The sequence below is a fragment of the Lissotriton helveticus genome, chromosome 1_1 (genome assembly GCF_964261635.1).
Source record: "Lissotriton helveticus chromosome 1_1, aLisHel1.1, whole genome shotgun sequence".
NCBI classification, from domain to species: Eukaryota; Metazoa; Chordata; class Amphibia; order Caudata; family Salamandridae; genus Lissotriton; species Lissotriton helveticus.
This window is the reverse complement of record NC_136057.1, coordinates 1450381718-1450396249: the sequence shown is the minus strand read 5'-3', so window position 1 is coordinate 1450396249 and position 14532 is coordinate 1450381718. Positions and strand designations below refer to the sequence as shown.

The 14532-nt window shown below is 48.3% G+C and overlaps 1 protein-coding gene across 2 annotated transcripts in view; it reads right to left on the bottom strand.

The window, feature by feature from the left end:
- FKBP11 (FKBP prolyl isomerase 11) overlaps positions 1-10238 on the bottom strand; it is a 63520-nt gene extending 53282 nt beyond the window's left edge. The window contains exons 1-2 of one of the 2 annotated variants that reach the window (XM_078685840.1): positions 10019-10238; positions 8257-8319 (exon numbers count right to left, since the gene is read on the bottom strand). In XM_078685840.1, the coding sequence (XP_078541966.1) occupies positions 8257-8319; positions 10019-10141 (186 nt within the window). In that variant the 5' untranslated portion in view covers positions 10142-10238. Of the gene's footprint in view, positions 1-2743; positions 2765-8256; positions 8320-10018 lie in introns of those variants that run through there. The other variant, XM_078685848.1, reaches the window with a different exon arrangement.
- Between the last annotated feature and the right edge of the window lie 4294 nt (positions 10239-14532).

Sequence of the window (14532 nt, the reverse complement as noted above, 5' to 3'; positions counted from 1 at the left end):
CTGCCCCAGTAGCGCTTCCTTGATGCAAAGCTGCACAAAGCAGTTTTGGGGCTGGGAAAAGGGAACCTTTTTGCACTGGATAGTAAATACCATGCACGGCTTTACCCCGCTTTGCGCCTGCACAGCGCTTAAGTAAATATGGACCTTAGAGAGGCAACCCCGTCCCAAATACACAGGACTTTGTAATTACCTGAATTACTGAATACAGCACGTAATACCATCAGGAAAATCAGCTTAAAAATATATCGGTTTGTGGGGTGGTTTGACTCTCTGGCGCAAAAAAGTGCTAAGCACTATGTTAAGCTTTCCGAAGGCCTCTGGTTAAACTGCCCCTGCTGACACGGGTTAGGTGGAGCGACATATGACCAAAGTGCACGACCTCCCCTACAGAGTGCTCACTACCCGGTGAAAACCCTAAGCATACATCACACACTAAGGGAGGTCTGAAGGGGCAAGATTAGCCCGCCACAAGAATCAAAACAAAGACAACACCCTTCCAACCATACAACTTACATGGTGTAGCATGGAACCCATGTGGGCAAGCACTTCAGCACCTCACATGGTGGTAGTAAGTATATATACCTGTTACAATACTACACGACTGTTAGGAAAGCCCTCACTTTACAGACCCTCATTGTTTGTATTACATTATAGCCTGCCGTAGAGGGCTATACCGGCTATTAAAGGCCCTCTCCAGCGTTAAAGGCCCCGAGCTGAAGGAGAGGGCCTTTAACAAGGGAGAGGGACTTTAATAGCCAGTATAGCCCAGCTATGACGGGCTATTAGAACATTCTGCCACTAGAGGGCAGAATGTTCTAACAAAAAAGAACAAAGCCTTATGGGAGCGTGAGGGGATTGGAATACCCTCAGGGTCCTTGACCTAATCTTATAATTAAGGAATAGAAGGGAAGGTCAGAACCCTTGAGCGTTACATTATTATACTGTTGTGTTCTGTTAACGGCGCAGACTATGAGTTTCGCCTACATGGGAAGTGTCTTTGGTTTCATGCCAGAATACTGAAATAGGCTCCTCGTGTTCATGGACTGTGTCTATGCCTGAAGTGAAATGGAGCAGGCTGAAAGAAAGAGGTGCAAGTGGTCTGGACAGGTAAAGGGATCCCCTTCTTGAGTGGTTCTAAGGGGCAGAGCAACAACCTACTGGAGTGCACTTGTTAAGGGAGGTAAAGATGGATGGTGTAAAGGGGTCCGCTGAGGGGCGGGTGGCAGGAGCAATCCACAAAAGCAAGCATTGGTTGCAGGCAGGAAGGGTAAAACGTTGCACTGAGGTCACGCGGGAGAAGGAGAAAAGCAAACCAAGGAAGCACTGGTTATCTGCAGAGCCCACCCTGAGTGCCACAGAAGCCACCGACAAGCATGCATTAGTTACAGCCAGACAGGGAAAAAGCTCTAGAATTCAACCAGGAGCAAGTCAAATGAATGCACTGAGGCCACCATGGTACATCATCTCCAGGGTCCACCCAGGAACGAAAGAGGAGCGTCCTACAGGAACCCAATCCAGGCAGCAAGGGCGTCAAAGTCAAGAACAGCTGTGCAGGCCCACAAACAAAGGACACCCAGACTACCCGCACATGCATCAAATCACAAATGGAGGAAACTGGGGCCTAACCTCCAGCTACTATGAGGCACATTCAGCCTTATACCCCCTACAATTAGCAGTGCCAGGTAGAATTCATTATTTGCTCACTAGGTTTAATGCTAAATAGAGTTCACCCGGGAGCGTCATAGCAACAACCCTCAAGTATGCGCTGTTGCAGGCGGTCAGGGTATACAGGGTATATGCTCTCTGTAGTACATCAGTTTTGACAGCAGAGCAGCGCACAGAGATCCATTGGTTACAGGCCACCATGGTAAATGCTCTACAGAGTCAATCCAGGAGTGAGAGGGGGAGCCTCCAGAAATGCCCTCACTACAGGCAGTCAGGGTATAAATGTGCCACAGAGTCCACCCGCGAGCGCCAGAGGAACAGTCCATGGGAATACAATGGTTGTAGGCAGCTGCAAGGCTAAACACTCAAGTCCACCCAGACGTGACCTGTTGGAACCAACATAGCGCTCATCTGGCGCTCCCAGTTGTAATAGTGATGGTAGTCAGGTAATACTGTGGAAGGGATATAACTAATAGGTTAATGAATTGAAGGAGAGAAAGGGCTTATGAAAAGATAAGGTCAAGAAGCAGGGTTTTGGACTTCGGCCCTATCTGTCCCTAAAAGGGATGATGCCACAGGAAGACACCCTTGTAATTTGTAATTTATATTTGTATAGCGCATTATCACCAATGGTCTCTAAGCGCTTAACCCTTAACCCCTTCACCCTTTAGTTAGCGGCTTGCAGTAGCCGCTCTGGGAGGAGAGTAGTCTCAGAGGGAAGGTCAAGCCAACCAATTTCCCAGCCGTAGGCCTTTTGGCTCAAAGTGAGCTTTGGAGCTGAGGAATCCCAGCCCAGAAGGATATGACCACGGATTGCAGGTACAGGAAATGCACGACTGGGTGGCAGGAAGAGAAGGGCGGGTTAGCTTAGAGACAGAAATAATCAAATTCAACGCACTGCGACAGTAAAGTGTGTGAGGACAACACATTTGAAGGGCGCAGGAACAGTGGGAAAATGTTTTAAGCATTTATTACTTTATGCACAGACCACAGACAAAAGGTCACCATCATGCCTCATATCAATATCAAAACAAAAAATACACTGTCACACGGTAATTTGTTGCCTTGGTCGCCTTACCCCATGGGCACACCATCAATTCGTAAATAAGGAAAGGGGCCTCGTAATTTCATCCCCATAGATTGCTCAAAGGGCGCCAGGCACCGGAGACCCTCCTTTGGGTAATTCCACAATCACAGACATGTGTCTGCCCAAGAGAACACAAAGCGCCAAATGGATAAGGAACTGGTGATGTTTGCACTGCACAAAAAATGTGTAACAACAAAAACAGACAGATCAGAAAATAAATCGAAATCTACGTTCTGACAAACATTTAATGAGGCGCGGGGCAGGGTTCATTGTGAATCTGTTAACAAACATTTGAGAGACAGTCCCCACTTCTCCAGCAGCTTTCTAGAAGCCCAAGAGGGTAGGGGTGCTTGGTTGCAAGCAGGAATCCTGATGGCAGTTCTTTGAGACTCTCCATGAAGTTTCACCTACCATTTTACCAGTTATGAACAACCAGGACATTCTCGCCTGGGCCTGGGTATTTGAAGTGTTCAGAAAACCAGGGCATGGGTTTTGTACGGTTTAGAAAACACTTCAGCATGTCTCTTCTGGTAACATTTTGCATAACAGACCAGTGACCCATGTATGCATACAAAGTTCCCCTGGTACTATACTGTTAATACTGGTCAATGGGGCAGGGTTCACTGGAAAGTATCAGAGAAGCAGCCCTTAAGGTACAGGATGTGCCACAACCCAGCCATGAGAGGTAAAGCGCTTTGGGGCACCTGGGCCTGTTCCGCGCAGCCCTTGAAATGGGCAGGCACTGAGTCCCAGACGGGCAAGTACCTTCACAACTGCCACATTCTTGTTGTCCAAGTGTTACCAGCCAGATCATTAGGACACAGTCAGGTGTACAAATGCCACTACATTCATTAGGAGGGGCTATTTAACCAGACAGTGCTCTGAAACTGAACGGACCCTACCCCAATTCTTTCTTTATATCCCACACTCTTGTACAGGACTCTTTTAGTTTGTAATTAGGTCTGTGCTCTATAAATACGCTTATACACTCGAGAGTGGTTGTAGGGTACCATGACCCATGCACTGTGCGTGCCCAAGTTGGTGGTGCACCCTAACAGTGGTGTCTGTTGTCCTATAGAACTAGTGCGATGTCTTGGCTTAAGCTTAGCAAATGGTGGTCAAGGAAACAGCGTTTACAACGCAGATAGAACTACGCAGTGCCAATACAATGCAGACACTACAATGAATGCATCGTTACCACGCGTTCCATTACAATGCAGGTTGTTACAACGACTTGCTTAGGGGAACGTATTGTTGGATATTAAATCCAGCACCTTCCCTACTGTTGCACTGACTGGAGTTGGAATAGTAAAATATACTAAAAGTATATACAAAGTCCAGGGCTTCCCCAAGGCAAGTCGTTGTAACGACTTGAGTTGAAATGCAAAGCGTGGTAACGACACGTTTGTTGTATTGCCCACGTTGTAAAGGCATGCGTTGTAAAAGCATGTGTGAATACGTCATACATCCGGTGGTTGGGAATGGGAGGGCTTGTGGACTCAAATTGACCGTAATTTTATTTCAGCTCCTCTGTACAGGATTTCCAAGGTAGAACCTTGACGGCAAAGAAGGCAGAGTGAACTCAGAGTCTTGAAGCATGCTCGGATATTTGAAAGCTCATTGTTGGATTTATTTCTAGGTTACGGGGTACAGGTGGCTGGGCTCTCCAAGGACACATCACCATGCAGTGAGATTCCTCCTCACCTGCTGCAGTTACTTTGCCTGCTATGGTCACACCCCAGAGTGGTATGCAGTTTTTTCTGAATCCCAACTTTTATACCGATAACACCTTGCAGGCTTTTTTTGCTGAGGCTGGTTTCTGGAGTACTGAAGAGTCTCTCTGGGCGGTTTTACAAGTTGACAAAATTGCTTATGCTTGGAAAAACCAAGCCCAAAGTCTATTGTTCAGAAGATGAGCATGCTCCAAGTGACCTCCGCATCACTCATTTAAAATGTGGACAATTTTTGGCTTGTGCAATGACGGGTCAGGCTCAAAAAGAGGACCAACTAATTCTTGCTATGTTTTAATAGGATAGTCTTTCCAAAGCTCTTGGTCCCAGCTGCAATGCGATATGACATTGTGACTGCTGCGCAACAATCTTGTGTGAAGCATCAACCAAACATGCTATACCAACTTCAGTGTAACTTGAATATTGAAAGAATCAGACCGGTACCTTTGAACATGGATCAAACAAAGTTTGAAGCTGGAACCCCCAAAACTCCAGACGTTTGTAAGAGAGACCACCCGTTCTCCGTCTGTAAGCTTGTCAACCAGATCATCCTCTCAACTATCTGCGAGAGCCTTGCACAGGTTTGTGACCGTTCACCTGTTACCTGTATGTCAGTTTGGAAATGCAAATTTGATGTTTGAGAAGATTTGAATTATCCTGGGAATGCAGTTTTAGCCACCCAGTTAAGATTTCATCTTTTTCAGGGGGATTACTTATTGAGAATCTGCCCTGATGTCAGTCACTCTTTGATCCCTATTGACCAAACCAAGAAAACAACAGGAGTTTGCTGCAGCCACCATGGAGAACACACACTTCCGCCTTTTGATCGCCATCTTAAATCAGGAAGAAGGGCTGTGTTGGTGGGTAGTATAGAAAGTAATTGACTGGCCCTCCTACAAGTACCGTCCGCATTTACATTGTCTCTGCTATTACATGCAGCTCTGGCCAAGTCAACACTCTGCAAGAGTGGTGCACGCCACGTTTTACGCTTGCCGTGATATGCAGCCTAATATACTAGAGAGCATATCTTGCTGAATATCAAGTTATGAATCTAGCAAATTCCGTTAGAACAACAAATACAAACAGGCACTCCTGCCTCAATGACAATTCACCAAAAAGAAAAGTACATGCAAGTCATTACAACATATTATTTTTGTCTGCATAGGAGAGAATTGGATATTGTTGCTGTTGTTAAGGTATGGTAAAGAGTTTAGTTATGGTTAGGTTTAGGGTTACGTGAGAGTTATAAATAAGGAAAGTTGAAGAGTGATGTTCAGAGTTAGAGTTTGGATCAGGTTTCGAAGGTATTTGGAACAATATTGAGTTTGAACTATCGAGGTTTTGAAATATCTGCAAAAAAAATTGTGATGCAGAAATATGGTTATCAAGAATATTGATTTTGTTTAGGTAAGTAATATTGCTATCAAGATTATCTGTTGTTAATATAGTTGTCAAACAATTGTTTTTCAATTATCTTTATGTGTTTTAGTTCACATATTAATTTTATGTTATTGTTTGTATAATTGTTAATATTTTTAAATATAGTTTGTAATTTTAAGTGATTTATATTTTTTTTATTTAATTGCTAATAGTAATTTATAGTGTTGAAGCGGGTTGCTAGGTTTACAGGGGCATAGGGTGGGAAGTTAATTAAGTATAGTTACTCAACAATTAATTTTTTATTTATTATTATCTAATTGATTAATAATTATGTAAATTGTGTAATATTTATATTTTCAGCTTAAACACTAGATGTGGGTTGCTGAGTTAGTGGCGGTATCGGGTGGGGAGTTAATTAAGTAATAATTAATTCACCATTAATTAATGATTTGTAATTATTTAATTGATTATTAAGTATGCAAATTGTGTAATAATTATAGTTTTTATTATATATTAGGTGCTGTTTGTTGGCTTTGTAGAGGTATAAGATGGGAAGTCAATGAAGTAATAATCAATTAATCATTAGTAATTCATAATAATTATTTAATTGATTAATTAGGTGAGTTATGCATAGATTATATTTCCGAAGGTATACATTAGATGTGGGCGGCTCTGTTTTTAGCGCATAGGGTGGGAAGGTATTAAAGTAATATTTAATAATATATATGAATGTATTAATAATTATTTTTAATTGATTGTTAATTGTGTTATACTTATGTAGTTCAGTCATATTTTAAGTGTGGGTGCTAGGTTTGTGGGAGTATAGTGTGAGCAGCTAATTAAGTAATACATATTTTTATTGTTATTAAATTGTTTAATAATCACGTGAAATGTTTCATTGCTTTTATTTGTACATGTTATTTTTGGGGTATTAATAATTTTCCCAATAAGAATGTTATATTTGTTGTAAATTAATAGAGTAATTTAGATATTTTTTGTGTTTAAAGTGAAGTACTTTCCATACTGTTGCATAGACTGGAGTCTGAATAGTTAAATGTAACCCCTCCAATGTCCAACACTTTCGGTACTGTTGTACAGATTGGAGTGGGAACAGTAAATGTAATCCCTCTGAAGTCCAACGCTTTCCCTATTGTTGCACAGACTGGAGTGGGAATAGTAAATTTAATCTCTCCAAAGTCCAACACTTTCCCTACTGTTGCACAGACTGGTGGGAGAATAGCAAATTGTAGCCCTCCGAAGTCGAACGCTTTCCCTACTGATGCACAGGCTGGAGTGGGAATAGTAAATGTATTCCCTCCGCAGGCCAACACTTACCCTATCCTACTGTTTTAAACAACATATATATTTCAAAAATGATATCTTTGTATAGCTCTTACCGATGTTAGTGAAAAACAATATTTTGGGGGATATTTCTGTACTTACCATTAGAAGTATAGGAAACTGATATTTTTGACACAATATTTCTGGTCACAATGTTGTTGGTTTCAATATTATGTCAATGATCTGGTTTAGGAATCAGGTGAGGGTCAGAATATGGTTAAGGTGTCAGGTAAGGGTTACAGTAGGGTTCGAGCTAATGTTAGTCTTTGGGTAAAGCTAATGACTAGACTATAGTTATGGATTATTGTTAAAGTCGGTGTAAGGTAAGGGCTCAGGTCTGAGTAAGTTTGGCTCAGGCTGCTGACTGGGGAGGTGTGCCCCATTATCTATGAAATATAATGTGGAACTTCATCTGTACTGTTCATGGTTGTTGGAAGCCCATGAAAACTGCAGTGTTTGCGTCTGTGTTGATGTTGACGCCAGAAATGCGATACGCATCAGATTTTGCGCTCAAACTCAGCTGTCTGAGAACTAGAGAGGCAAAGCTATTTATCAAGCTTTTTGATGAGAACCATAGCCTAATAACAAGGGCTGTGGTAGTGTTTAATCTGTAGTAATTACAAGTGATAGCTGGTCTGTACCACTGTGATATGCCAAACACACTGACATATGTGGCACATTGGTACTCCAGTTATCCAAGCAGCTGCTTCCTAGACGCAAACACTGGAGCCTTCAAAGGCCTCCACCAAGTCCACAGAGGTAGTCCCACCTCAAAAGCGCACATACTGTGGAAGGGAGGTGTTACTCTCCCCAGGTTAGTCAGGGACCTCTACAGCTAAGCTCACAGAGCAGACATGTCACCTCCTCCAGAGCTTACTAGGCCGTGGGGCTTTTGCACGTAAGCTTGCAGGAGCCAGGCGCTTGAGCACACAAGACAAAGCTGCAACCACTTGCCAGACTTGGAGCTGCCTCTCCGCCTTAAATCAACAGAGAGCTTCTCCTTGGCAGGAGCAGCCAAGCAGGTGCAATTTCACACATCACAAAACATCTCACCGTATAATGGATGTGCAGCGTGTCCCCCCAGGTGGCGGTCTCAGAGCAGGAGTCTGGTTTCACCTGTGAGGGAAAGAGGTGAGACATTAGAGGGGAGCAGTGACAGCGGGGGACTGGACCAGGCACGGGGATGGTAGTGCTGCAGGTGTGTTTCAGGGCATGTTAACAGGTTGAAGTGCTTGTGTGTGGATGTAGGGCCAACAATGGTAATAGGGTAGATGAGGCAATGGGACAAGTGTGGGTTGGGAGCAGTATAAATTGTAAATTGTAAATTGATACTTGTATAGCGCACTACTCACCCGCAAGGGTCTCAAGGCGCTTGTACGAATTCCGCTGTGGAACCCATCCTGGCTTTCCCTGTGAGGTGTCCACTCCTGGGCACCCCCAAGGTGGAGGCCAGGCATCCTTTAGCGTTGTGGGGGCCGTTGTGGAGATTAAGCAAGCTATTGCCCAGAGTTGCAGAGTGGGACTCCATGATTGGAATAGGCACCGAGGCGAGAATTATCAGGTCCGTGGAATTTTGAGCCCAAGACCCGCCGAGGCTGGGAATTGAACCTTGGTCCCGGGCTAGACCTCTGCATCAGGGTCTGCCGCTCTAACCATTGAGCCACACTTCTCCACGTGGTACAGGTTTGAATGTTTCGGTGCCACAGTGAGTGGGTGCAATGCTGCAGGCGTGGGTAAGGGAGGTGCTATTAGTTCAGAAAGTGGCAGCTGGATTTGGGGGGACTGAGGGTGAGCGGGCACCATGTGTGTGTGGTTGGGACAGGGAGGCTCTTCAGTGCCACGGGAGACGATAGTGAGCAGTGTCTCAGCTGTATGTGATGGGCAGTGCTACAAGTGTAAGTGAGGACAGTGTTGCAGATGTAAAAAGGAAGTCACTGCCACTGGTAAGGCGGGGTCTTTGGTACACGTGTAGATGGGTCCCATGCTGCAGGATTGGAGGGACCCGTACCACGGATATAGGCTGCAGAATCAGTGCTACATGTGTGGGTCAGTATGCCAGGCCTGCACGTGCAGATAGAGTGGTGGTGCTACAGGTGTGTATGGATGTGGGCCGTGCCACGGGAGTTGCTGGGTCGTACTACATATGTAGTCCAGTAGTAAATGTGTAGCTCGGTAGAGGAAGTGTGCTTGGTGGGCAGAGCCTAAAGTGTGTATTTGTGGTGGGCTGTACCACATGGGTGGAGGGAGCAGTGCTGAGGGTGCAGATCAGCGGGCAGATCCACAGGTGTGTATGGCTGGCAGTGCACACTTGGGCAGTGGCAGTGCTACAAGTGCAGGTCAGTGGGCAGTGCTCCGGGTGAACATGGTGGGCAGGGCTGCAGGTGAAGGTGCTGTTGGCATAGGTTTGGGCTGCAGTTGTACAGCTAATTATCCCAGCCATAGAGGACAACAGCTGGCAGTCAAAGGGGGGTGCAGTGCCACGGTTGTAGGTTAGGTCGGGGGCACAAGCTTAAATAGCAGTAAGTGCTACAGTTAGGGTGGTAAACGTGTGACAATGCTACAGGCTTGGGTGGGGAAGTACAACAGGCATGCATCAAGCTGTAGCTCGAGGATCCCAGGCGGGCAACAGCTGTCAGCAGGAGGGATGAACTTTTGCAAGTGTGGTGGGACAGTGCTACATCTGTAGATGGGGCAGTAGTGGGGCAGTAGTAGGGCAGCGTATCTGGAGCTGTCCCAGCGCCCCCGCTGTGAGTCGGAGGGGGCAGGTGCAGCGCTACACGTGTGGAGAAGGGTCTTTCTGTCCCCCCTCACTCACCTGGGTCTCGATGAGAAGTTGGGCCTGAGCGTCCCCCTCGCCCTGTGCTCGGGCCCGCGGCGCCCACAGCAGCAGCAGCAGCAGGAGGAGCCCCCGAGGGGCGAGAGGCAGGAGGCGAGCCATGGCGGCGCGTGAGGGCAGAAAGAGGGAGACACCGGGGCCGGCGAGGAGTAAACTACCCACCGGGTGGGAGGTACAAGAGGGAAGGTCTGTCTGGGAGTGGGAGGGGAAGGAAGACTCCTCCGACCGCGGCCATGCCACGGAGTGAGGGACGCGCCCGCCGCTCGGGCCCGCCCAGGGGCGGGGCCCACCGACACACAGGGGCCCGCCCACAGCCAAGGCCCCGCCCCCCGCCGCAGGTACTGTCACTCTCACGCCAGCACCCTCCGCCCCCCTGCTAGGGACACGCCAGCAGTGCCCAAGCAGCCCCCTCCCTCCCCTTTGTAAACACCAGTCAAAAGTAAACTACAGAATGGTGACGTTTCAACACAGCTTAAACACAGGAGCCGGCAGAAATATACAGAAGGAACACAAAAGGACACAGTGGGCTTTTGGCATATGGGCGAGCTGGGGACAAGGCCCAGGGCGCCAACCTTTAGAGGAGCGCACTGACTTGTCTGCATGAAGGTTGGGAAGGCAGGTGTCTGCCTCTGACCCGGCTCCAGGGATTCTGCCTAAACTGCTTTTCATCTTTTTTCTTTAAATATACTGCAGGCACAGTATGTCCAAATGAGGTCGCACACTGCTCGTCCCATCAGCGTGTGACCCCGGAGCATAATGGTCGATGTAGTCGGTATCAGCGGGTGCGCTTCTACCCGAGTGTTGAATCTTGAGGGTGTTCACTGGTGTGCTTGCCATCCCTGGACACGTGTTTCGCGTTCATTAACGCTCATCAGCAGGGATTAGGCGTGTGCACGGGGTTGCTGCGTGGGCTGCCGAAAATATTCATAGGTCCAGATACCTCTTAAGGCGCGCAGGTGCGTTATCTCGAGGTCGTCACCTCCACCGGCTCAAGGGAGCCTGTATAAATAGTATGTCCGAATGAGGTCGCACACTGCTCGTCCCATCAGCGTGTGACCCCGGAGCATGATGGTCGATGTAGTCGGTATCAGCGGGTGCACTTCTACCCGAGTGTTGAATCTTGAGGGTGTTCACTGGTGTGCTTGCCATCCCTGGACACATGTTTCGCGTTCATTAACGCTCATCAGCAGGGATTAGGCGTGTGCACGGGGTTGCTGCGTGGGCTGCCGAAAATATTCATAGGTCCAGATACCGCTTAAGGCGCGCAGGTGTGTTATCTCGAGGTCGTCACCTCCACCGGCTCAAGGGAGCCTGTATAAATAGTATGTCCGAATGAGGTCGCACACTGCTCGTCCCATCAGCGTCTGACCACGGAGCATGATGGTCGATGTAGTAGGTATCAGCGGGTGCGCTTCTACCCGAGTGTTGAATCTTGAGGGTGTTCACTGGTGTGCTTGCCATCCCTGGACACGTGTTTCGCGTTCCTTAACGCTCATCAGCAGGGATTAGGCGTGTGCACGGGGTTGCTGCGTGGGCTGCCGAAAATATTCATAGGTCCAGATACCTCTTAAGGCGCGCAGGTGCGTTATCTCGAGGTCGTCACCTCCACCGGCTCAAGGGAGCCTGTATAAATAGTATGTCCGAATGAGGTCGCACACTGCTCGTCCCATCAGCGTGTGACCCCCCCGAGCATGATGGTCGATGTAGTCGGTATCAGCGGGTGCACTTCTACCCGAGTGTTGAATCTTGAGGGTGTTCACTGGTGTGCTTGCCATCCCTGGACACGTGTTTCGCGTTCATTAACGCTCATCAGCAGGGATTAGGCGTGTGCACGGGGTTGCTGCGTGGGCTGCCGAAAATATTCAGGTGCGTTATCTCGAGGTCGTCACCTCCACCGGCTCAAGGGAGCCTTTATAAATACTATATCCGAATGAGGTCGCACACTGCTCGTCCCATCAGCGTGTGACCCCGGAGCATGATGGTCGATGTAGTCGGTATCAGCGGGTGCACTTCTACCCGAGTGTTGAATCTTGAGGGTGTTCACTGGTGTGCTTGCCATCCCTGGACACGTGTTTCGCGTTCATTAACGCTCAACAGCAGGGATTAGGCGTGTGCACGGGGTTGCTGCGTGGGCTGCCGAAAATATTCATAGGTCCAGATACCTCTTAAGGCGCGCAGGTGCGTTATCTCGAGGTCGTCACCTCCACCGGCTCAAGGGAGCCTGTATAAATAGTATGTCCGAATGAGGTCGCACACTGCTCGTCCCATCAGCGTATGACCCCGGAGCATGATGGTCGATGTAGTCGGTATCAGCGGGTGCGCTTCTACCCGAGTGTTGAATCTTGAGGGTGTTCACTGGTGTGCTTGCCATCCCTGGACACGTGTTTCGCGTTCCTTAACGCTCATCAGCAGGGATTAGGCGTGTGCACGGGGTTGCTGCGTGGGCTGCCGAAAATATTCATAGGTCCAGATGCCTCTTAAGGCGCGCAGGTGCGTTATCTCGAGGTCGTCACCTCCACCTATTCACTGCTGACGAGAGGTAACAACCTCGAAACACGTGTCCAGGGATGGCACCTGCGTGCCACGAGTGATACCGGACCTGAGGATATTTTTTTGGCAGCCTACGCAGCACCCCTACTTATATGCCTATTCCCTGCTGACGAGAGGTAACAACCTCGAGACACGTGTCCAGGGATGGCCGACGCGACAGTGATTTTTTGCTCAAGACCCTGGCAGAGGCGCACCCGCTGATGCTTACTTCATGGACCACAATGCTTTGGGGCAGCACGCTGATAGGACAAGCGGTGTGCGACCAATTGGACTTTTTTTTATACTGCAGGCACAGTGTTTACTGCAAACACAACAATGATGGACAGAATGTGGATCAATGTCACACATTCACCCCAGTCCAAAGATCTGGGCCCAAATCCATCGTTTTTCCACTCCACACCACCCTGGGTTAGACAATGGCGATATGCAAATCAGCACTGACCCTGTGCCCCATGGGAACAGTCCAGTCCGAACTACAAAAGCCATGTCCTTCCCAGAACGGAAACAAGCATCCGAGGACCGGCCCGATTTCGAGGTAACACCTCTCTTCAGCCCGGCTAGCTTGATTCCAGTGGTGTGGAGTGCCTGGGACTCACGTCTGAGCATCCCCAGTACACTTAGAGCGGTAACTGCAAACACAACAATGATGGACAGAATGTGGATCAATGTCACACATTCACCCCAGTCCAAAGATCTGGGCCCAAATCCATCGTTTTTCCACTCCACACCACCCTGGGTTAGACAATGGCGATATGCAAATCAGCGCTGACCCTGTGCCCCATGGGAACAGTCCAGTCCGAACTACAAAAGCCATGTCCTTCCCAGAACGGAAACAAGCATCCGAGGACCGGCCCGGTTTCGAGGTAACACCTCTCTTCAGCCCGGCTAGCTTGATTCCAGTGGTGTGGAGTGCCTGGGACTCACGTCTGAGCATCCCCAGTACACTTAGAGCGGTAACTGCAAACACAACAATGATGGACAGAATGTGGATCAATGTCACACATTCACCCCAGTCCAAAGATCTGGGCCCAAATCCATCGTTTTTCCACTCCACACCACCCTGGGTTAGACAATGGCGATATGCAAATCAGCGCTGACCCTGTGCCCCATGGGAACAGTCCAGTCCGAACTACAAAAGCCATGTCCTTCCCAGAACGGAAACAAGCATCCGAGGACCGGCCCGGTTTCGAGGTAACACCTCTCTTCAGCCCGGCTAGCTTGATTCCAGTGGTGTGGAGTGCCTGGGACTCACGTCTGAGCATCCCCAGTCCACTTAGAGCGGTAACTGCAAACACAACAATGATGGACAGAATGTGGATCAATGTCACACATTCACCCCAGTCCAAAGATCTGGGCCCAAATCCATCGTTTTTCCACTCCACACCACCCTGGGTTAGACAATGGCGATATGCAAATCAGCGCTGACCCTGTGCCCCATGGGAACAGTCCAGTCCGAACTACAAAAGCCATGTCCTTCCCAGAACGGAAACAAGCATCCGAGGACAGGCCTGGTTTCGAGGTAACACCTCTCTTCAGCCCGGCTAGCTTGATTCCAGTGGTGTGGAGTGCCTGGGACTCACGTCTGAGCATCCCCAGTACACTTAGAGCGGTAACTGCAAACACAACAATGATGGACAGAATGTGGATCAATGTCACACATTCACCCCAGTCCAAAGATCTGGGCCCAAATCCATCGTTTTTCCACTCCACACCACCCTGGGTTAGACAATGGTGATATGCAAATCAGCGCTGACCCTGTGCCCCATGGGAACAGTCCAGTCCGAACTACAAAAGCCATGTCCTTCCCAGAACGGAAACAAGCATCCGAGGACCGGCCCGGTTTCGAGGTAACACCTCTCTTCAGCCCGGCTAGCTTGATTCCAGTGGTGTGGAGTGCCTGGGACTCACGTCTGAGCATCCCCAGTACACTTAGAGCGGTAACT